This window comes from Mycteria americana, unplaced genomic scaffold (genome assembly GCF_035582795.1).
Source record: "Mycteria americana isolate JAX WOST 10 ecotype Jacksonville Zoo and Gardens unplaced genomic scaffold, USCA_MyAme_1.0 Scaffold_158, whole genome shotgun sequence".
Classification (NCBI taxonomy): Eukaryota; Metazoa; Chordata; class Aves; order Ciconiiformes; family Ciconiidae; genus Mycteria; species Mycteria americana.
The window spans coordinates 46,991-69,880 of NW_027445498.1; the positions used below are offsets into that span (position 1 = coordinate 46,991).

At 69.8% G+C, this 22,890-nt stretch overlaps 1 protein-coding gene and 1 long non-coding RNA gene across 3 annotated transcripts; one reads left to right on the plus strand and one right to left on the minus strand.

Moving 5' to 3' along the window:
* The first annotated feature begins 599 nt into the window (after positions 1 to 599).
* Positions 600 to 16,877, plus strand: RASIP1 (Ras interacting protein 1). 2 transcript variants are annotated; one of them, XM_075489479.1, is made up of 13 exons: positions 600 to 672; positions 7,511 to 7,641; positions 8,339 to 8,485; positions 8,569 to 9,161; positions 9,249 to 9,598; positions 10,076 to 10,756; positions 11,892 to 11,929; positions 12,606 to 12,754; positions 12,853 to 12,962; positions 13,062 to 13,302; positions 14,080 to 14,252; positions 15,392 to 15,539; positions 16,659 to 16,877. In XM_075489479.1, the coding sequence occupies exons 3-13, from the start codon at positions 8,352 to 8,354 to the stop codon at positions 16,853 to 16,855; spliced, it is 2,814 nt and encodes a 937-aa protein (XP_075345594.1). In that variant the 5' UTR covers positions 600 to 672; positions 7,511 to 7,641; positions 8,339 to 8,351; the 3' UTR covers positions 16,856 to 16,877. The 2 variants fall into 2 exon arrangements, with proteins under 2 accessions (XP_075345594.1, XP_075345595.1); XM_075489480.1 differs by lacking the exon at positions 7,511 to 7,641 and having other exon boundaries at positions 626 to 672.
* Positions 16,878 to 20,767: 3,890 nt separating this feature from the next.
* LOC142403268 (uncharacterized) lies at positions 20,768 to 21,153 on the minus strand. Its single transcript, XR_012773637.1, has 3 exons — positions 21,073 to 21,153; positions 20,935 to 20,955; positions 20,768 to 20,846 (listed from the first exon to the last, which is right to left on the minus strand). It is a non-coding gene; the product is annotated as an uncharacterized LOC142403268 (long non-coding RNA).
* Between the last annotated feature and the right edge of the window lie 1,737 nt (positions 21,154 to 22,890).

The window sequence follows — 22,890 nt, forward strand, 5'->3', positions numbered from 1 at the left end:
CCTGGGCGTGGGGACATGGCGGGGGCCTAAAGGACCGGGTGTCCTGTGGCGCTCACCCACGGAGAGCACCCACGGAGAGCACCCGTGGAGAGCACCCACAGCACGCACCCACGGAGATCACCCACAGCGAGCACCCACGGAGATCACCCACAGCGAACACCCGCGGTGAGCACCCACGGAGAACACCCACAGAGAGCACCCATGGAGCACACCCACGGTGAACATCCACAGTGCACACCCACGGAGAGCACCCGTGGGTAGCACCCACAGCGAGCACCCACGGAGAGCACCCACGGCAAGCACCCACATCGAGCGCCCGCAGTGAGCACCCACGGTGAGCACTCACAGCGAGAACCCACGGCGAGCACCCACAGTGAGAACCCACAGCGAGCACCCACAGCGAGAACCCACGGCGAGCACCCACGGCGAGCGCCCACAGTGAGAACCCACAGCGAGCACCCACAGCGAGCACCCACGGCGAGCACCCGTGGATAGCACCCATGGCGAGCACCCACAGCGAGCACCCACGGAGAGCACCCACAGCGAGCACCCACGGCGAGCACCCACGGCGTGCACCCGTGGATAGCACCCACAGAGAGCACCCACGGTGAGCACCCACAGCGAGCACCCACGGCGAGCACCCACGGCGCACACCCGTGGATAGCACCCACGGTGAGCACCCACGGCGAGCACCCACGGCGAGCACCCACGGCGTGCACCCGTGGATAGCACCCACGGCGAGCACCCACGGCGAGCACCCAGGGAGCGCACCCACCCACAGAGAGCACCCCCAGCACCCCCCCCCCACACGTCCCAGGGCCACCCACGGGTGGGTGCTGGGGGCCGAGGGCAGGGGCCCGGCCGTGGGGTCCCTTGGGAGCGGGGGGGGGGTGGGGGTGTCCGTCCCCCCGCGTTGGGCAACGCCGGGCGGGGGGGCGGGGGGGCCCCGATGGCGTCAGCGCCGGCAGCAGCGGAAGCCCCGGGCGGCCGCAGGCAGCGGCCGCAGGCAGCGGCCCCCCCCCCCCCGGCCCCCCCGGCCCCCCGCAGCCGCCTGCTGCCCCATAGCCCCTGCGTCACGGCCGTGCCCCATAGCCACAGCTTCCTGCCCCACAGCCGCGGCCCCTGCCCTATAGCCGTGGCCCCTGCCCTATAGCCGTGGACCCTCCCCACAGCCATGGCCCCTGCCCTGTGGCTGCAGCCCCTGCCCTATAGCCACAGTCTCCTGCCCTATAGCCACGGCCTCCTGCCACTGCCTCATGGCCACCAGCACCTGCCTCACGGCCAGTGAGTCCTGCCCCATAGCCACCACCTCCTGCCCTATAGCCTCACCCCCTACGGCCACAGAATCCTGCCCTATAGCCGCAGCCTTCTGCCGCTGCCCCATGGCCACCAGGGCCCGCCCCACGGCCAGCGCCTCCTGCCCCGTAGCCCCTGCCCCATAGCCCCATAGCCACCACCTCCTGCCCCACAGCCACAGTCTCCTGCCCTATAGCCAATGTCCTGCCCTATATCCGCCGCCTCCTGCCGCTGCCCCACGGCCACCGAGACCCGCCCCACGGCCAGCGCCTCCTGCCCCACAGCCCCATAGCCCCTGCCCCATAGCCACCGCCACCCACAGCCGTGCCGGCGTGGCCGCGGGGCGGGGGGCCGGGCGCCGGCGGCGCGGACGTGTGAGGGCACGGCGGCGGTGGCGGCGGCGGCGGCGGCCTTGCCAAGGCAAACAGCCGGCGCGGTAAATATTTAGCTGCCAGGTGACGGTGGGGGGAAAAAACCGGCAGCTCCTGCCCGGCCCTGCCCGCCCCGCCTGCCCTCGCCGCACCGGGGGGACCCCGGCACCCCCGCCGCCCGCCGCGGCCTGTCCCGGCACGTGGGGCGGCCGGGCTGCGCCCTTGGCCTGGTGCCGGTGCCGGCGGCTGTGCCGTGCCGGTACCGCGTGCCTGCGTGTGCCGCCGACCGCGGTCGGGTGCCCTTTGGGTGTTTTCCCAGACGGTGGTGGTTTTTTTTTTGGGGGGGGGGGTGGGGTGCGGGGGGTTGGGTGTTGCCCCCCAACCCGCACCGGCACCGCGTGCCACCGGTCCCCGCGGCGGTTTTGGGGGGGGGGGGGGGACGGGGACGGTGGGGAGAAGCGTTGGCCGCTGGCCGGGGTGGGTGGTCGGCCCCGCCGCCGCGGTCGCCCCATCCATCACCGGCGCTTGCGTCCGCGCCGAGGGGGCGGGAGGGGACGTGCGTCAGGCGCGGCCGGTGGTGACGCCGAGGGGGCCCGGCAGGATGCGGCCACGCGGTGCGGGGGCACCCACCGGTGGCGTGTCCGGCCCCCCTCCCCCCCTGCCCCCCCCCGGCACCGGGGAGCAGCCGGAGTCACCGTGGGGTGGCCACCGGCGGCGACAGCCGGCGGCGTTTGGGTGTGCCGGCAGCACACGTGGGCCCGGCCTGCCGCGGGTGTGCGCGGTGGCACCGTCACCGCCATGGCACCGTCACTGCCATGGCATCGTCACTGTCACTGCCATGGCACCGTCACCGCCATGGCACTGTCACCACCATAGCATCGTCACTGCCATGGCATCGTCACCGTCACCGCCATGGCACCATCACCACCATGGCACCGGCACCGTCACCACCATGGCACTGTCACTGCCATGGCATCGTCACTGTCACCACCATGGCACCGTCACCGCCATGGCACTGTCACCACCATGGCACCATCACTGCCATGGCATCGTCACCGTCACCGCCATGGCACCGTCACTGCCATGGCATCGTCACCGTCACCGCCATGGCACCATCACCACCATGGCACCGTCACCGTCACCACCATGGCACTGTCACTGCCATGGCATCGTCACTGCCACCACCATGGCACTGTCACCACCATGGCACCGTCACCGCCATGGCACCATCACTGCCTTGGCACTGTCACCACCATGGCACTGTCACTGTCACCTCCATGGCACCGTCACTGTCACCACCATGGCACCGTCACCGCCATGGCACTGTCACTGTCACCGCCATGTCCCACTGTGGGTGCACATGGTGGCATCCTCAGTGCGGTGGCACCGTCACCGCCATGGCACCGTCACTGTCACCACCATGGCACCGTCACTGTCACCTCCATGGCACTGTCACCGCCACGGCACTGCCATGGCACCGGTGCCGCCGTGTCCCGGGCTGTCCCCCAGCACAGCCCCCCCCCCCCCCGTGATGGGGTCCCCGCTCTGCCCCCCCCAGCTCCCCCCATCCCCCTGCAGCCCCCCACCTCCTGCCCCCCCAGCCCCAGGGTCCCCCCAGCCCCCCCAGATCCTTGGGGTCCCCCCGGCTTCCGCAGCCCCCAGCCCCCCCCAGCCCCCCAACTCCTGCAGCCCCCCAGGTCCCCGTAGCCCCCCTATGTCCCCCCAGCCCCCCCCAGCCCCCCATAACCCCCCGTAACCCCCCATCTCCCTGCACCCCCCAGGTCCCCCCAGCCCCCCCCAGCCCCCCGTAACCCCCTGGCTCCTGCAGCCCCCCAACTCCTGCAGCCCCCCCAGTTCCCCCCAAGACCCCCAGCCCCCCATGACCCCCATCTCCCCCCAGCCCCCCCATAACCCCCCATCCATCCCCCATCTCCCCCCACCCCCGCCCTGGGGGGGGGGGGGGCAGTCGCTGGCGTCAGCGGCGGCTTCACACAAACACACGGGTCACCCCCCCCCCCCGTGTCCATCCGTCCGTCCGTCCGTCCGTCCGTCTGTCTGTCCCCCCCGCACAGGCCGGGGGGGGGACGGGGGGGCGGCTTTGACGCAAATGCCCCCGGTCGGGGCAGGCCCAGGCCGACCGCAGGGGGGGGGGGGGGGGGGGGGGGCTGGAGGAGAGCCCGGACGGACGGACGGACGGACAGACGGACAGACGGCCGGGGCTGAGCCTGGGTGCGGGAGGGACGGACGGACGGACGGACGGACGGAGGGACAGACCCCGGGGGGGGGCCCGGGGCCAAGGGGGGGTCCAGGGGTGCAGCCGGGTGCAGGTGGGAGAGGCGGACGGACAGACGGACAGATGGACGGGAGACGGGGGGGGGGCTGGGGCTGAGCCTGGGTGCGGGAGGGACGGACGGACGGACGGACGGACGGAGGGACAGACCCCGGGGAGGCCCGGGGCCAAGGGGGGGTGCAGGGGTGCAGCCGGGTGCAGGCAGGACGGGGGGACGGACGGACAGACAGAGGGACGGCCGGGTCTGAGCCTGGGTGCCGGAGGGACAGATGGACAGACGGACGGATGGACGGACAGACTCCTCGGGGGGGGGGGGCGGGGGGGGCCAGGGCCAAGGAGGAGTGCAGCCGGGTGCAGGCAGGACGGACAGACGGACGGACAGACAGAGGGACGGGGGGGGGGCGGGGAGGGGGGCTGGGGCTGATCCTGGGTGCCGGAGGGACAGACGGACGGACAGACGGACGGAGGGACAGACCCCGGGGGGGCCCGGGGCCAAGGGGGGGTGCAGGGGTGCAGGCAGGACGGACAGACGGACGGACAGACGGACGGAGAGATCCCGGGGGGGGGGGGGGGGGCCGGGGCCAAGGAGGGGGGGGGGGGGGGAAGGGGCTGGGGACCCCCCCGGGTGTCGGTGGGACGGACGGACGGACAGCAGCAGGCGCGCGCAGACGGACAGGCGTACACACGCGTGTGTGAGCGCACGCGGCTGTGGGCACGCGTGTGCAGGTACGCGGGTGCGGGTGCCTGTGTGTATGTACACGTGTACGTATGGGCGCCCCTACGCATCCCTATACGCACACGTGTGCCCCTATACACGTGCGCCCGTCTACGTACACGCGTGCGTGCGTACGTGCACGTGTATAAGCCTCTGTACGTGCATGCGCACGTACATACGTGCATGACTCCATACGCATGCGCATGTATGCACACGTATATGCGCCTGCGTGTGTCTGTGCCTGTACACGCGTGCATATGTACATGCGCATATGTCTTCTGTGTACATACGTGTACGCGTATGCGTGTGTGTGTCTATGTGGGCCTCTTTACATCCAGGTATGTGCATGTGTATGTCTGTCTACATACATGTAGGCACATGTGCGTGTGTCTGCATATGTACCTGTCCGTATACGTGCCTATGTCTGTGTACGTGCGCGTAGGCATAGGCGTGTGCATGTGTCTGTGTACGTATGTCTGCGTATGTACGTGTATGAGCAGGTATATCTGTCTGTACATGTATGCATATACATCTCTGTGTGTCTGCGTAGGTATGTCTGCATACATACGTGCACGCATATGTATATGTGCATATACCTACACGTAGTACATGTATGCACATATATATGTATGTATGGGAGCATATGTGCATGTATGCACATATATAGGTGTCTATGTGCCCGTAGGTGTCTGTATGTACATGGATGTGCACGCATACGTACACGTCTGCACATACATACGTGTCTATGTGCCCATAGGTGTCTGTATGTATGTGGATGTGCACACGTACGCACACACATGTGCATATATACCTGTCTATATGCCCATAGGTGTCTGTACGTACATGGATGTGCATGCGTACATACACGTATGCACATACATACGTGTCTATGTGCCTGTATGCATCTGTATGTACATGGATGTGCATGCATAAGTACACGTATGCACATATATATGTGTCTATGTGCCCATATGCGTCTGTATGTACATGGATATGCACACGTACGTACACGTATGCACGTATATATGTGTCTATGTGCCCGTAGGTGTCTGTATGTACATGGATGTGCACACGTACGTACACGTATGCACATATATATGTGTCTATGTGCCCGTAGGTGTCTGTATGTACATGGATGTGCACGCATACATACACGTATGCACATATATAGGTGTCTATGTGCCCGTATGCATCTATATGTACATGGATATGCATACATACGTACACGTATGCACATACATAGGTGTCTATGTGCCCGTATGCGTCTGTATGTACATGGATATGCACATGTACGTACATATATGCACATATATAAGTGTCTGTGTGCCTGTATGCGTCTATATGTACATGGATATGTGCACATGCATACACATATGCACATATATATGTGTCTATATGCCCATATGCGTCTGTATGTACATGGATATGCACAGATACCTACACATACGCACATACATAGGTGTCTATGTGCCCGTATGCATCTGTATGTACATGGATATGCACATGTACGTATATATATGCACATATATAAGTGTCTGTGTGCCTGTATGCGTCTATATGTACATGGATATGTACACATGCATACACATGTGCACATATATAGGCGTCTGTGTGCCCGTATGCATCTGTATGTACATGGATATGCACACGTACGTACACGTATGCACATGTATAGGTGTCTATGTGCCCGTAGGTGTCTGTACGTGCATGGATGTGCACGCACAAGTACACGTATGCACACATATACGTGTTTATGTGCCCGTATGTATCCGTACGTACACGCATGTACACGGACGTGCACGCGCCTCCGCGCACGCGCCTCCCGCCCCCCTGCCCGGCGGCGCCCCCTGGCGGAGCAGCGCCACAAACAGCGGGGGGGGGGGGGCGGCTCCGGGGCGGAGCTGGGGGCGGAGCTGGGGGCGGAGCTGGGGGCGGAGCTGGGGGGACTTGGGGCGGTTTGGGGTCTCCGGGGGGGATTTGGGGCGGATTTGGGGGCGCCGGGTGGGATTTGAAAACGCTGGGGGGGGGTTTGGGGCGGTTTTGGGATCTTCGGGGGGGATTTGGGGACGCTGGGGGGGGGGGTTGGGGCGGTTTTGGGGGCTCCAGGGGGATCAGGCGGCTCCGGGCCGGTCCGGGGTCTCTGAGGAGAGGGGCGTGGTCGGGGCGTGGCTCCGAGGAGCGGCGGCTCCTGGTGGGCGTGGCCACCCCTCTGCGCGTTCTGATTGGCTCCCACTCTTCCCGCCGAAACTGCCTTTTCCTTCCCCGCTCCGCGAGCTCGTTGCTCGCATCAACCACGCGGGGGAGCGGCGCGCGGCTGAGCTCCGTGCTCTCGTTGGCTCGCGCCTGCCGAGGCGGGAAGGGCTCAGCCAATGGGAGCCCTGGACGGGGCGGAGTGGGCGGGCCCGGCTGTGAGGGAGGGAAGGGGCGATGGCGGCGGCGCCGGCCGTGAGGGCTCCCGGGCCGGGGCGGCTCCGGGCGGCCATGAGGGGATGAGGCCGCCCTTGGGGGCCGGGGAGGGGGCCGGCGCCGCCCTGGGGGTATGGAGAAGGGGATGGGACCGCCCTGGGGGTTCGGGGAGGGGAACGGGGCCGGCCTGAGGGGACGGGAAGGGGGTCTGGGACGAAGCTTGGCTCTGGGAGGGACCCTGTGAGGGGGGAGGTTGGGTTTAGGGGGCCCTTGTGTGAGGGCATCGACACCCTTCTCCCCTTCCTCCCTCCCCAGCGGTGAAGCTGGCCCAGCTTGTCTCTTCCTCTACCCCAAGGCCACCTGTGGGGACACAACCGGTGCCCCATGAGCAGGGCCGGGGGTGGGCACAGCTGAGCGTCTCCTTCCCCACAGGGATGCAGCGTGTCCCCTGGGACAGGAGGGACCCCGGGCGCTGTGACCTAGCAGCTTTCTTTACCCACCCCCCCCCCCACACCCCCCCCCCAGCACCAACTGGACCCCCAGCAGCGGCTGCCATCATGAGGGTGAGTCCTGGGGGCCTGGACCCGCAGGGACGGGGGTGCAGGCTGCCCCATGCTGGGGTTCAGCCAAGGTTTGGGGGGCAGAGGCACCTCGCGGTGGCCCCGACCCCACTGTCACCGCAGCGTCAGGCCTCTGACAGCAAAGGACGGGGACACCTCGGTCTTTGAGTCTCTCTGGGTGGGGCTGGGGGTGCCCCCCCACCCTAGTGGGGCTGGGGACCCCCACCTCAGCCCCCCTTCTCTGCCACCTGCGGCCTCCCAAAACCCTAGGCTGCCGCCCTCAGCCGTGGCCCCGCTCCGTGCCCGTCCCACCGTGGTCCCGCTTCCCTCCACGCCCCCCCCGGCCCCCCCATCCCGGTTTCCTGGCCTGGCTCGCCCTTTCCTGTCCCCCCTCTGTCAGCGCCGTGAAGGGAAATCACTGCTCAGTGACCGCGCCGGAGGCAGCGAGACAAAGGGGGGGACGTGGGACATGGGGCTGCGGCGCTGAGCCGAGGGGGGACAACCGCTGCCAGGACCGAGCACCCGTGGGAGTCGGTAACGGCCGTGATTTGGGGGCGAGGGGGGGGGGGTCCCGGCTCCGCTGCCCGGCGTGGGGGCGAGCCCTGGGTGGGGGGACGCTTCCCCCCTGGGTGTCCTGTGGGGGTGATGGGGTTTGGGGGTGCGGCGGGTGGGGTCCCCGACATCCTCGATGTCCCCGCAGGAACGCCGTCGCCATGTTCCCAGAGGATCGCAAGGAGGGCAGCCCCCGTTTCGGGAAACTCCATTTCCCCGTCGGCCTCTGGATCAACTCCCCCAAGAAGCGCCTGGCCAAGATGAGTCGCCGGTGGCCCAGCGCCGGCTCCGTCAGGTGAGACCCCCCCCCTTTGCCATCCCCGCGCCCCCCAACCCGCCCCCGCCGTCCCCCCCCATAACCCCCCTCCCCGCCTGCAGATCGACCTCCTCGGACACGGCCAGCCGCGGCAGCGAGACGGTGGAGCTGCGTCCCCCCGGCAAAACCAAACCCTCACGGCACAAGCGTCTCTCCAACCTCTTCCACCGCAGCGGCGCTGGGACGGGTGCCGGCAGCGCCGGCGGGCGTTGGGCCAGCGAGAAGAAGCTGGCGGAGCTGGTGGACCCGGTACCCGAGGTCCTGGTGGGGGGAGAACACCCCCCCGGCCAGCGCCAGCTCCCCGGTATCCTCAAAATTTTTGGGGGGGACATCTCCCGTGGGGCTAACTACAAGAGCGTCTTGGCTACGCCGCGATCCACCGCCCGGCAGCTGGTGCGGGAAGCTTTGGAACGTTACGGTTTAGCTCCGGAAGAGGGAACGTCGGGAGAGTACGTGCTCTGCGACGTGGTGGGGCGCCCGGGGGGTCCCGGGGGGGCTTGGCAGGTGGAGCACCTGCGGCCGGTGGGCGACGGCGAGCGACCCTTGGTGCTCCAGGACGTCTGGAAACCGAAAACCGGCTGTTCCCGGCGTTTCGAGATCCGCCGGCGGCAAGAGGTGGAGCGCATCTGCGAGGGCGAGGATGCCGAGACCACCGGTGAGTTCCACCCCCGCCCCGTCCTCGGCGGTGCCGGCGGTGCCGGGGGGTGGGTGGGTGACGCCGATGTCCCCCCGCCCTCCCCAGGTATCGACGCTCAGGCCCGGCGGCTGCAGAAGAGCCGCTCGCGGGCGGCATCGGGGGGCCCGGCCCCCCCCAAAGAACGCGCCGACAACCTCTCGCTGCGCCGCAGCATCAGCGACATGAACCTCAGCACCAAACGGCGCCGGGAACGGAAGACGGTGTTGAGCGTGGCGGGGGGCGAAGCCGGAACCCCCCCAACCGACGAGGGACCCCCCGAAACCCCCTCTGGGGAGGGGGCGGCCGGTGAGGAGGAGGCGGGGGAGGGCGCTGGCCTGGAGCAGCTCTCGCAGTGCCTCATCCAGCCCCCCCAGCAGCACCCCTACTTCCTCCTGCTGCAGGGCTACGGCAAGCAGGTGAGTGGGGGGCGCGTGGGGGGACCCCCAAAGTGTTCCCCCCTTTTCCTCACCCCCCCAAAGTCCCCCTCTCCTTTCCTCGCCCCCCAAAGCCCCTCTCCCCTTTTCTTGCCCCCCAAAGTCCCCCCCTTTTCTTGCCCCCCAAGTCCCCCTACCCTTTTCCTTGCCCCCCCAAAGTCCCCCTCCCCTTTCTTCGCCCCCCAAAGTCCCCCCTTTCCTTGCCCCCAAAATCCCCCTCCCCTTTCCTCTCCCCCCCAAGTCCCCCTCCCCTTTCCTCGCCCCCCAAAGCCCCTCTCCCTCTTCTTTGCCTCCCAAAGCCCCTCCTTTCCTCGCCCCCCCAAGTCCCCCTCCCCTTTCCTACCCCCCCAAGTCCCCCTCCCCTTTCCTCGCCCCCCCAAAGTCCCCCTCCCCTTTCCTCTCCCCCCCCAAGTCCCCCCCTTTCCTCGCCCCCCCCTCACCCCCTCTCCCGCCCCACAGGACTTTGTCATCTACGTGATGACCCGACCCCAGCACGTCTTCGGCCGCCCCGAACGCCGGGGGGCCCCCGAAAAAGCGGGGGGCTGCCTCGTCGACACCTTCCTCAACGCCCCCGACATCCTGCCCCGCCACTGCCTGGTGCGGGCGGCCGAGGAGGGGGCCGACGCCGACACCGCCCCCGCCGCCACCGTCCGGCCTTTTCGGGGGGCCCCCGTCACCCACAACGGAGCCCCCCTCTTGCGCCAAGCCCCCCTCAACCCCGGCGACCTGCTGGGGCTGGGCCAGCACTTCCTCTTCCTCTACAAGGACCCCCGGGGCGCAGCGGGGGGGTCCCCCGCCCCGCGGCCCCCCTGGCTGCCCCACGCCTGGCCCTCCCCCGGCTTGGCGGGGGCCCTGGGGTGCCCGGGGTGCGGGCGGTCCCCCCAGGAGCGGCAGGAGGCCCTGCGGAGCTGCCTGGAGAGCCCCCGGCCGGAGCTGCGGTACCGACCCCAGGACGAGGAGGTGCTGCTGCGGGAGATCGTCCGGTTGCCCGAGGGATGCGGGCCGGGAGCCGGGGTCGGGGCGCTGGCCCCCGCTTTCCTCTTGGGATTGTGTTTGGAACACGCCGCCCGCGCCTTCCCGCCCGAGCACTTCCCCGCGCTGCTCTCCCGCGTGGCTCTGCTCGTTAAGGAGACCGTTTGGGTAACGAGGGGGGGGGACACGCGGGGGGACACGGGGGGATGGGGATGTGGGGATATGGGGACATGGGGGATAGGGGGACATGGGGGACACTGGGACATGGGGATATGGGGACACAGGGATGTGGAGTGATATGGGAGGACGTGGGGGACAGGGGACACGAGGATGTGGGGATGGGGGGACGTGGAGGGATACAGGGACATGGGGGACACACGGGGACATGGAGGGATCTGGGGGGACAGAGGGGGTGTGGGGGACACGGGGGGTCTGAGAGGATATGGGGGACAGGGGGATGGGGACATTGGGGACATGGGGACGTGGAGGGATATGGGAGGACGTGGGAGACGGGACACGAGGATATGGGGATGTGGGGACATGGAGGGACACAGGGACATCGGGGACTTGGAGGGATATGGGGGGGACAGAGAGGGTGTGCGGGACACAGGGACATTGGGATATGGGGACACAGGGATGTGGAGTGATATGGGAGGACGTGGGGGACAGGGGACACGAGGATGTGGGGATGGGGGGACATGGAGGGACACAGGGACATGGGGGACACACGGGGACATGGGGGGATCTGGGGGGACAGAGGGGGCATGGGGGACACGGGGTCTGAGAGGATATGGGGGACAGGGGGATGGGGACACAGGGACATTGGGGACATGGGGACGTGGAGGGATATGGGAGGACGTGGGAGACGGGACACGAGGATAGGGGGATGGGGGGACATGGAGGGACACAGGGACATGGGGGACACACGGGGACATGGGGGATCTGGGGGGACAGAGGGGGCATGGGGGACACGGGGGGTCTGAGAGGATATGGGGGACAGGGGGATGGGGACACAGGGACATTGGGGACATGGGGACGTGGAGGGATATGGGAGGACATGGGGGACAGGGGACATAGGGGACACATGGGGACATGGAGGGATATGGGAGGACATGAGGGACAGGGGGGATGTGGGGGACACGGGGATATGGGGATGTGGGGGACACGGGGGGAGAGGAGGACATGGAGGGACATGGACACGGGACACGGGGGGGACATGGGGGACACAAGGGATGTGGGGGACAAGGGGACATGGGGGGACACGGGGGGACATGGAGACACTGACAGGGGTTTCTGCCGGCAGGAGAAGATCAAGGAGATCGGGGATCGGCAGCCGGAGAAGTGAGTGACCCCCAAACCCCTGCACCCCCGAGAACCAGACCCTGGAGCCATCCCTGGTGGAGGGGACCCCAAAACCGACCCATGGGGGGGACCCCACAGCCAGCCCTGGTGGAGGGGACCCCAAAACCAGCCCATTGGGGGGACCCCAAAGCAAGTCCTGGTGGAGGGGACCCCAAAACCAGCCCATGGGGGGGACCCCAAAGCAAGTCCTGATGGAGAGGATCCCAAAACCAGCCCATTGGGGGGACCCCAAAACCAGTCCTGGTGGAGGGGACCCCAAAACCGGCCCGTTTTGGGGATTGACCCCAAAGCGAGTCCTGGTGGAGGGGACCCCAAAACCAGCCCATGGGGGGGGACCCCAAAGCCAGCCCATGGGGAGGAGACCCCAAAACCGGCCCATTTTGGGGATTGACCCCAAAGCAAGTCCTGGTGGAGGGGACCCCAAAGCCAATCCTGGTAGAGGGGACCCCAAAGCCAGCCCATGGGGAGGAGACCCCAAAACCGGCCCGTTTTGGGGATTGACCCCAAAGCCAGTCCTGGTAGAGGGGACACCAAAACCGGCCCATGGGGGGGGACCCCAAAGCCAGTCCTGGTTGGGGAGGGGGAGGGGCACAGACCCCGCAGGCATTGGGGGTCCCGTGGGGTGACACCCCCGCCCCGTTCCCCCCCTCCGCAGCCAGCAGGATGCGGCCCCCGCGGCGCTGAACATGGAGGCGGTGGCGGCCGACCTGCGGCCCCTGATGCTCTGGCTGGCCAACGCCATGGAGCTGCTCAACCTGGCCCAGGGCCACGTGCTGGAGCTGGAGAAGGAGCTGGAGCTGGAGGGTGAGCCCTCACCCCCCTCGGGGGGGGGGGCAGGGGGGTGCCCCCCTCGCTTTTAGGGGTGACACCCCCCTCCCTCCGTGTCCGTCCCCCCCCCCCAGGCCCCTGCCAGGAGCTGACCAGCGACCTGGAGACCTGCGACGAGGCCATGGGCGTCCTGGACGAGGTGATCATGTCCACCTTCCAGCAGTCCGTCTACTACCTGACCAAGGTGAGCCCCCAAACCCCCCCAAAACCCCTCTGTGACCCCCCCCGACACCCCCCTCCCTCACTTCTGCGCCCCCCCACTCACTTTTGTGCCCCCCCCCAGACTCTCTACTCGGCTCTGCCCGCCCTCCTGGAGAGCAACCCTTTCTCGGGGGCCGGGGAGCCCAGCGCCGGGCAGGACCTGGGCAGCGTCCCCGAGGGCGTCCGCCCCACCCTGGCCGTCTACCAGACGGCGCTGGAGCTGACGCGCGACTGCCAGCTGCACCCCGACCTGGTCTCCCAGACCTTCGGCTACCTCTTCTTCTTCTCCAACGCCTCCCTCTTCAACACCCTCATGGAGAAAGGTGTGGGGGCAGCGCCGGGGGTCGGGGGGTGTCCCTGGTGCTCTGTGGGGTGGGTCTGTGGGTCCCTGGTGCTCTGCGGGGCAGTCCTGGGGGGTCTTTGGCGGTGGGGTGGGGGTCACTGGTGCTCTGGGGGGCAGTTCTGGGGGGCTGTGGGGTGGGGTGGGGGTCACTGGTGCTCTGGGGGGCAGTCCTGGGGGGCTGTGGGATGTGGCTGTGGGTCCCTGGGGGGCTGTGGGATGTGGCTGTGGGTCCCTGGTGCTCGGAGGGGCTGTGGGGTGGGTCCGTGGGTCCCTGGTGCTCGGAGGGGCTGTGGGGTGGGTGTGTGGGTCCCCGGTGCTCTGGGGGCCTGTGGGGTGGGTCCGTGGGTCCCTGGTGCTCTGTGGGGCAGTCCTGGGGGACTGTGGGGTGGGTCCGTGGGTCCCTGGTGCTTGGGGGGGCTGTGGGGTGGGTCTGTGGGTCCCTGGGGGGGCTGTGGGACATGTCTGTGTGTCCCCGGTGCTCTGAGAGGGGGGGCCTCTGTGTGTCCCTGCCTCGCCGTGGGGCAGCTCTATGGGTCCGACCCCCCCCCCCCCCCTCAAGTCCCCCATCCCCCAGGCCAGGCCGTGGGGCCGCCCTTCACCCCCACCCCCCCCTTCCCCATCGCCCCCCAGTTTCCTCCCATTGTCCGCACTGGGACCTGCAGGAAGCTGCCTCTTTCCGCGGGCAGGAAGGGCGGGCAGGGGGGCGGGCAGGGGGGTGGGCAGCACCCTGACCCCCCCCCCCCGTGCCCCCCCCCAGGCAGCGCCGGCCCCTTCTTCCAGTGGTGGCGGGCGGTGCGGGTCCGCACCAACCTGGACCTGGTGCTGGACTGGCTGACGGGGCTGGGGCTGGGCGACATCGCCGGCGAGTTCTTCCGCAAGCTCTCGGCCACCGCCAACCTCCTCTGCACCCCCCGCAGCTGCCTCGGCAAGGTGGGGACGCGGCGGGGGACGCGGCGGGGGACGGCGGGGACCTGGAAGGGAGAGGGGGTGCTGCGGGGCCGTGGGGGGGCAATGGGAGGGGTGGGGGGGCCGTGGGGATGAGGAGGGGCGGGGATGTGGTGGGGGCACCGTGGGGACACGGGGACAGCGAGAAGGGGCGTGGGGACACGGTGGGGACACGGGGACAGCGAGAAGGGGCGTGGGGACATGATGGGGACACGGTGGGGACACAGGGACAGCGAGAAGGGGCGTGGGGACATGATGGGGACACAGGGACAGCGAGAAAGGGTGTGGGGACATGATGGGGACACGGTGGGGACACAGGGACAGTGAGAAGGGGCGTGGGGACACGGTGGGGACACAGGGACAGCAAGAAGGGCTGTGGGGACATGATGGGGACACGGTGGGGACACAGGGACAGCGAGAAGGGGCGTGGGGACATGATGGGGACACGGTGGGGACACAGGGACAGCAAGAAGGGCTGTGGGGACATGATGGGGACACGGTGGGGACACAGGGACAGCGAGAAAGGGGCGTGGGGACATGATGGGGACACTGTGGGGACACAGGGACAGCGAGAAGGGGCGTGGGGACATGATGGGGACACGGTGGGGACACAGGGACAGCGAGAAGGGGCGTGGGGACATGATGGGGACACGGTGGGGACACAGGGACAGCGAGAAGGGGCGTGGGGACATGACAAGCAGGAGGGACGTAGTGGGGACATGGGGACAATTAGAAGGGATGCAGGGATGTGGCAGTGACAAGGGGCGCAGGGACATGGGGACACAGCGAGGAGAAGGGATGCCGTGAGGACACCATGGGGACACAGGGACAGCGAGAAGGGGTGTGGGGACATGGTGGGGACACAGGGACAGTGAGAAGGGCTCTGGGGACACCGTGGGGACAACGAGAAGGGCCATGTGGGGACGCAGGGCACAGGGCCACGGTGACAAGAGGGGACACGGGGACGGGACACGCACGGACCCGGCAGGAGACGGGACACGGCCGGGGGCCGCGGGTCAGGGGAGGTGTCCGGGAGCCGGGCGCGGGGACGGGGGTGCGGGTTAGGGACCGCGGTGCCACCGCGTCCCTAACGCGTCCCCACCGCGTCCCCGATGTGTCCCCAGGCGACGTGGGCGCGGCTGCGGGGCGAGTACCCGGCGCTGTCCCCGGCGCAGCTGCACCACGTCCTGCGCCATTACCAGCTGGGGCTGGGCCGCCCCCCGCCCCCCGCCTGGAGCCCCCCGCCCGAGGAGCGCGAGCAGGCCACCGCCGGTGAGCGTCACCCGCCCTGTCACCCTCGGCCCCCGCCCGTCACCCCCGCTTTGTGTGGTGTCCCCCCCCCTCGGCTGGCCCCTGGCTCTCGTCACCGTCCCGCACCCCGTGTCCATGTCGTCGTGTCCGCCCCCCCCCCCCCCGTCACCCCCTCTTCATCCCGCGCGCCTCAGCTGGCCGCTGGCCTTCGTCACCGTCCTGTGACTGTGTCCCTGTCCCCATCCCTGTCCTGCACCCCTCGTCCCCGTACCGCTTGTCCCCGTGCCCCCTGCTTGTCCCTGTCCCCCCGACCCTGTCCTGCACCCCGTGTCCCCATCCCACATCCCTGTCCCTGTCCTGCACCCCTTGTCCCTGTCTGTGTCCCCGTCCCACACGCTGTGTCCCCATCCCACACCCCTTGTCACCATCCTGCACCCCGTCTCCCTGTCCCTGACCCCTGTCCCTGTCCCCGTCCCCTGTCCCCATCCCACCCCCTGTCCCTGTCCTGCGCCCCTGTCCCACACCCCTGTCCCCATCCTGCACCTTGTGTCCCTGTCCCTTGTCCCCATCCTGCATCCCTGTCCCTGTCCCCATCCCCTGTCCCTGTCCCCATCCTGCACCCCGTGTCCCTCTCCCCTGTCCCCATCCTGCGCCCCGTGTCCCTCTCCCCTGTCCCCACACCGTGTGTCCCTGTCCCACACCTCTGTCCCCATCTCCTGTCCCCATCCTGCACCCTGTGTCCCCATCCTGCACTCCTTGTCCCTGTCCCCATCCTGCACCCCTGTCCCCTCGTCTGCCCCCTCCCCTGATCTCTGTCCCCCGTCCCCTTGTCTGCCCTGTCCCGTCATCGCTGTCCCCTGTCCCCTGGACTGTCCCCCATCCCCTTGTCTGCCCCGTCCCCTCATCACTGTCCCCTGTCCCCCATCCCCTTGTGTCCCCTGTCCCCTCATCACTGTCCCCTGTCCCCTCATTGCTGTCCCTCATCCCCTCGTGTCCCCTGTCCCCTCATCGCTGTCCCCTGGACTGTCCCCTCATCCCCTTGTCTCCCCCATCCCCTCATCACTGTTCCCCGTCCCCTCGTCCGCCCCGTCCCCTCATCGCCGTCCCCTCATCGCCGTCCCCCGGGCTGTCCCCCCGCAGGTGACATCTTCGAGAGCTTCTCGGAGCACCCCCCGCTGCTGCTGCCGGCCCAGGGCTTCCGCCTGCGCCCCGGGGCGCCGGTGGGGGAGGAGGGGCTGCTGCGCCCCCTCTGCCGCCTGCGCCGCCTGCTCTGGGAGCGCGAGCGCGGCACCCTGCCCGCCAACCAGCGCGGCCTGGCGCCCCAGGGCGACGCCTGAGCGCCGCGGGGACCCGCCGTCCCCGGGGACGGCGGGCGCCCGGCCGCCGCCCGCGGGACCCCCCCCGAGGTGGCCCCAAGGGACAGCGGGTGCCTGGCCACCGCCCGTGGGACCCCCCCCCCGAGGTGGCCCCAGGGGACTACAGCCACCTGGCCACCACCCGCGGGACCCCCCCTGAGGTGGCCCCAGGGGACTACAGCCACCCGGCCACCACCCGCGGGACCCCCCCCGAGGTGTCCCCAAGGGACTACAGCCACCCGGCCACCACCTGTGGGACCCCCCCGAGGTGGCCCCAGGGGACTACAGCCACCCGGCCACCACCCGTGGGACCCCCCCTGAGGTGGCCCCAGGGGACTACAGCCACCCGGCCACCACCCGTGGGACCCCCCCCAAGGTGGCCCCAGGGGACTATAGCCACCCGGCCACCACCCGCGGGACCCCCCCCGAGGTGGCCCCAGGGGACTACAGCCACCCGGCCACCACCCGCGGGACCCCCCTGAGGTGTCCCCAAGGGACAGTGGGTGCCTGGCCACCGCCTGTGGGACCCGCCCAGGGACCGTGGGTGCCCGGCCACCACCCGCGGGACCCCCCCGCGGTGTCCCCAAGGGACCATGGCCACCTGGCCACCACCCACGGGACCAACGGCCACCCCGAGGACCCCCCAAAGGGACCCAGGCCCCCCCCGGGCCTCAGTTTCCCCTCATGGAGCTGGGGGGGGGGGGGGTGTGTGTGTCCCCACCATGGGGCACCTGCGTGTGTTCACCCGTGTGTGTGTCCCCCCCCAAATAAAGGTCCTGTGGTGACACGCCTGGCACGTGGTGACACGCCTGGCACACGCGTGTGCGCCCACACAGACAGACAGACGGACTGCAGTGCCCTGTGGGGTGGGTGAGGGGAGTCGGGGGATTCCCCCCCCCCCCCCCGGGGCCCCCCTAAAGGCTGAGGGACCCCTGGGGGGTCCCGGAGGGGTCACAAGGGGTCGTGGGGGGGGGACGCGGATCGCGGGGGGGTCCCCGAGCAGCGGCCGCCGGGTGAGGGCGGGGCTAAGGGGGCGTGGCCACGAGGGGGCGGTGTCTCTGTGGGGCAGGGCTGTGTAGGAGGGCACGCCCCCCGGGGGGCGGAGTTTGTGGGGTGTGGAGATGGGCTTCCACCGGGGGTGTGTCCGGGGGGGCGTGTCTTATGGGGATTCCCGGGGGCGGGGCCTGAGGGGGGAACCCGGGGGTGGAGCCTGAGGGGGATCCCGGGGTTGGATGGGAGGCGGGGCTTGGAGGGCCTCCCCCGTGGGCGGGGCACTGACTGGCCCCGCCCCCAGGTCCGGCCCCGCCCCCAGGCGCTCCCTCGAGGAGGAGCTGGAGGCTGCGCAGCAGACGTGGGTACCCAGGACCCCCGCAGACCCCTCTGGGCACCCCAGGGCTGGTCCAGGACCCCCTAAATCCCTCTGAGACCCCTCTAGACCCACTCTGAGGCCCCCCCCCGATCCTCCTGGGACCCCCCAAACTTATCTGGAAGTTCCCTTATTCCCCCTGGGACCCCCCCAAACCCCTCTGGGATACCCCCAGAACCCCCAAACCCCTCTGGGCACCCCAAGGCTGGTTCAGAACCCCCCGGAACCGCTCTGGGACCCCCCCCCCCCGATCATTCTGGGACCCTCCTAAACCTCTCTGGGACCTCCCCACAGCCCCCAAACTCCTCTAGAAGCCCCTCAGGACTCCTCATGCTCCTCTGGGCCCCCAGATTGATCCAGAACACCCCCCCCCAACCCTTCTGGGAGCCCCCCGATCCTCCTGAGCCTTCTGGAACCCACCCAAACCGCTCTGGTACCCCCCCCCCCCGAGCCCCCAAACCCCTCTGGGAGCGCCTCCAAGTTCTCTAAGCTCCCCCCCCCCCCCCGGAGACCCCCCCCAGAACAAGTAACCACCCCCGGGACCCACCAACCCCATCTCTGGGCCCCCCTCCCAACCCCATCCTGGGGCTTCCCTGGAACCTGACCCCCCTGGGCCCCCCGCGGCCCCCATGGGAGCCCCCCCGACCCCCACGGGACCCCCCGGACCCGAGGGGGCCCCCCCGACCCCCCCCCTGTCTCCCCAGCTGGAGCCCTGCGGGTCCATCCAAGACATCCTGGAGGAGCCTCTGCTCGGCTCCGGTTTGGGGGGGCCCGGGGGGGGGTGTCGGGCTGTGCTGGGGTGGGCCGGGGGGTGCTGTGTCCCCCCCATCCCTCACAGCTGCCCCCCCCACCCCCCCGGGGCTGTCCCCCGGCCTCATCATCGACCTCCTGGGGCATCGCTGGTGGGGGGGGGCAGGTCCCCCCCAAACGGACACCCCCCCCCCCAAACCATGAGTTTGTGGGGGCTGCGGACCCCCGGGGGGGCGGGGATATCCATGGGGGGCCCCACATCCCCCCCTTCTTCGGGGGGGGGGGGCAATAAATTCCCTCTCGGTTCCCCCCCCACCCCCCTCCGTGGGTTCTTCCACGTCGTGGGGGGAAACTGAGGCACGGGGGGGGGTGTGTGTGTGTCCACGGGGGCTGCGGCTCCTTTAATTGAGGGGGGGGGCGGTGTCCTCGGGGGCGCGGCGGCGCCGTCGGCGGAGCCTGTGGGCGGGGCGAGAGCGGGGGTGGGCGGGGCTGCGCAGCGCAAACCACGCCCACCACCCGCTGACCACGCCCGCAACGGCTCAGCTTTTTAAAGGGCCACGCAAGCCACGCCCTAAGGGGGGCGGGCTATGGCAGGCCCAGCCCTAAAATAGGCGTGGCTTTGCGCGGGCCCCGCCCACAGACTCACCACGTGGCGGCGGCCGCGGCGGCCCCGAGAACGGCGGCGGCGGCGGCGGCAGCGGCGGCGGCGACGGGGGGGGGGACCCGGGCGGGGCCGGGGGGGCGGCGGGGCCGGGGGCTGCCAGTGCGGCCGCGTCCGGGGGGTCACTGCGGGGGGGGCGAAGGGGGAGCCGGTCACCGGGGTCCCCCCCGTGGGTGTCGGGGATGGGGGAGGTGCCCGGTGCCCGGGGTCCCCCCGGGGGTTGTGGGGGAGCGGGGGTTGCCCCAGGGGATTTGGGGAGGGGGGGGGGTGGGGTTTCCCGGTGTCCCCACCCGTGACGTTGAAGCGCAGCTCGGAGCCGAGCCGCCCCTTCGGGTTCCGCATCTCGCAGCGGTACCGCCCCGCCGCCGCCGCCGCCGCCTCCTTCTGCACCAGGACCGGGTCGGTGCCGCTCGCCAGCAGCTGCTCCCCGGGCGGGGCCTCCTGCGGGGGGGGTGTGGGGTGTGGGTGGAGGGGGTCCCTCCCGCGTGGCCGTGGGTGGGGGGCACCCCCGGGACCCCTCCCCGTACCCGGTAGAAGCGGTAGGTCTTGGTGCCGTGGGCCGCCCGGTGCCAGGCGAGGCCGCAGTCCAGGAGCAGGTCCTCCCCCTCCTCCACCCGCAGCTGCCGCTCTGGGGGGGGGGGCGGGATGGGACCCCCCCCAAGGTGCACCCCCTCCAAGGTGCACACCCCCCCCTCAGGATGCACCCCCCCCCGCGCTGCACCCCCCCAAGCTGCCCCCCCCCCCGAGACCCCCAAGCTTCTTCCCTTCCCGGGATTCCCCCCCCCTTATGCACCCCGGGACCCCCCCAAACTGCATCTGCCCTCTGGGACCTCCCAAATGTCATCTGCCCCCCCCCCCGGCACCCCCAAACTCCTTCCCCCGAGGCCGCTCCCTGGGACCCCCCCCAAATGGCATCCCCGGGATCCCCCAAATTTCATCTGCCCCCCCCCCAAGGACCCCTAAACTCCATCCCTGCCCCCCCCCCCCCCGGGCCCCACAAATTGTATGTCCATCCCGGCCCCCCCGAACCCCCCTCCCCCCGTGGACCGCCCCCAAACCTGCCCCGGCCTCCCCCTCAAGCCCCCCCCCCCCGGGCCCCCCCCAGCCCCACTCACCCCCACAGTACACCCCCCGATTGCAGGCGAAGAGGCTGACGTTGCAGGAGATGCACTCGATCCACACCACCTCCATCCGCCCTGGGGGGGGGTCACGGGGGGGGGGGGTCACGGGGGGGGACGGACAGGAGCCCCCCAAACTACCCCCACCCCCCCACCCCCCACTCACCACAGGTATTGCGGCAAAACACTGCAAGAAGAGGAGGAAAAGGGGTTGAGGGGGGACTCTGGGGGGCCCTGAGGGCCGGGGGGGGCTCTGGGGGGCCCCCCAGGGTCGGGGGGGCTCGGGGGGGGTCCTGGGTCCCACCTTGGCTCTGGAAGCGCCTCATGAGCCGCTCGAAGTCGTCCTTCACCTCCTGCATGGCCCAGAGCAGCTCGTTGAAGAGCTGCTCATCTGGGGGGGGGGGGGGGAAATCTGTCAGTTTGAGGGGTGCCCTGCACCCCTACCCCACCAGGACCCCACCGTTAGGTTCCAGAGTTAACACCCTTCCCACCCTGCAGGGACCTCACCGTTAGGGTCCAGAGTTAACACCTTTCAAACTCCACAGGCCCCCCCCCCCCCCCCCCCTTAGGTTCCAGAGTTAACAGCCCTCTCTGAGCAGGCACCTGCAGGGTTCGCTGTGCCACAGGTGGGGCTGTGTGTGAATTGGGGGGGGTCCCCTCGTGCCCCCCCCCCCCCCCCCCAGACGGAGACCCCCCATGTTGGGGTTTGGGGTCACCTTGGAGGTTTTGCTCCATGACGCGGGCGATGGTCCGGCGGAAGTGGGTGGAGGCCTCCTCCAGCGTCGCCTCGTCTGGGGGGGCAAGGGGGGTTTGGGGGGGGGGCATGGGGGGGGGCTGAACCCCCTCCTCCATCGCACCCCCCGTGGGGTGGAGGGGGGGGGTCCTGGGAGTAGGTTTGGGGGTGGGGGGGGTGTCCGTGACAGGCGTCATCGTGGGTTCGGGTGGGATTTGGGGCAGGACTAGGGTGTCGGGCGGGGGTCGGGGGGTTTGGGGAGGGATGGGGGGGTTGGGGCCAGGTCACGGGGACGGGGGGGTGGGGGCAGGGGTTTGGGGGGGCATGGGGGGGGGGGTGTCTCGGAGCACCCCTGACCGATGACGCCAAGGAAGGTGTCGGGGGAGTGGGGGGGTCCCGAGGGCTGGGGGGGGGGGTTTGGGGAGGGATGGGGGGTCTCGGGGCCGGGTCACGGGGCCGGGGGGGGTTCGGGGGGATCTCGGGTCGCCCCCTGACCGATGACGCCCATGAAGGTGTCGGGGTGGTGGGGGCAGCCGTCCCAGCCCCAGCACCCCCCGCAGCAGGAGGGTGCCCACTCGGGCCCGCAGCGCCGGCTGCCGCGGCAGCGCCCGCATCAGGAAGGGCCCCAGCAGCCCCCCCAGCGCCGCCGCCGCCCGCGGGGAGCAGAGGAGGCAGCCGGACCCCCCCGGGACCCCCCCCGGGGGCCCCCCCCCAGCCCCCACAGCGCCCAGAGCAGCCACCGCATCCCGGGAAACCGGCTGCCGGGGAAACGCGGGCCACGCCCACAGAGGGCGGGAGGCCACGCCCCCCTCCCACAGGCCACGCCCATATACTGCAGACTGTCCCGCCCTCTCCAACAGGCTCACCGAATGTAGAAGGGCACGCCCCCACGCGCAGGCCACGCCCACAGAACGCAGACTGCCCCGCCCCCTCCGGCAGGCACCTAGCATGCAGAAGGCCACGCCCACAGAGCGCAGAAAGCCACGCCCTCCCCCACAGGCTACGCCCATAGAGCACAGACTGCCCCGCCCCCTCCGAGAGGCCAGGATAATGTAGAAGGCCACGCCCCCACTCGCAGGCCACGCCCACAAAGGGCTGAATGCCACGCCCCCTCCCCTAGGCCTCGCCCCAGAACTCAGCCATCGCCCGTCTCCATGGTAACAGGGACGGTTTGAGGCCTGGGGTCTCTATGGGAACGGGGTGGGAGGGGCGTCTCCATGGTGACGGGCCGGGCGGTGTCACACACACCCCCCCCCGCTGTCTCCACGGTAACGGGGGGGCGGGCTGGTGGTCTCCATGGTAACGGGATGGTCCCTGAGGGGACTCAGGCGTCCGGGCCCTCCCTTGGCCCCGCCCCCGCGCCGAGGGGCGGGGCAGCCGCGGGGGCGG

What these genes read in the sequence shown, in the direction of transcription:
- RASIP1 (XM_075489479.1), top strand. Translation starts at nt 8,352, where the DNA reads ATGTTCCCAGAGGATCGCAAGGAGGGCAGCCCCCGTTTCGGGAAACTC. An exon ending in CCGTCTACTACCTGACCAAG is followed by an intron (nt 12,963 to 13,061) that starts GTGAGCCCCCAA and finishes GCCCCCCCCCAG; the next exon opens with ACTCTCTACTCGGCTCTGCC. An exon ending in CAACACCCTCATGGAGAAAG is followed by an intron (nt 13,303 to 14,079) that starts GTGTGGGGGCAG and finishes GCCCCCCCCCAG; the next exon opens with GCAGCGCCGGCCCCTTCTTC.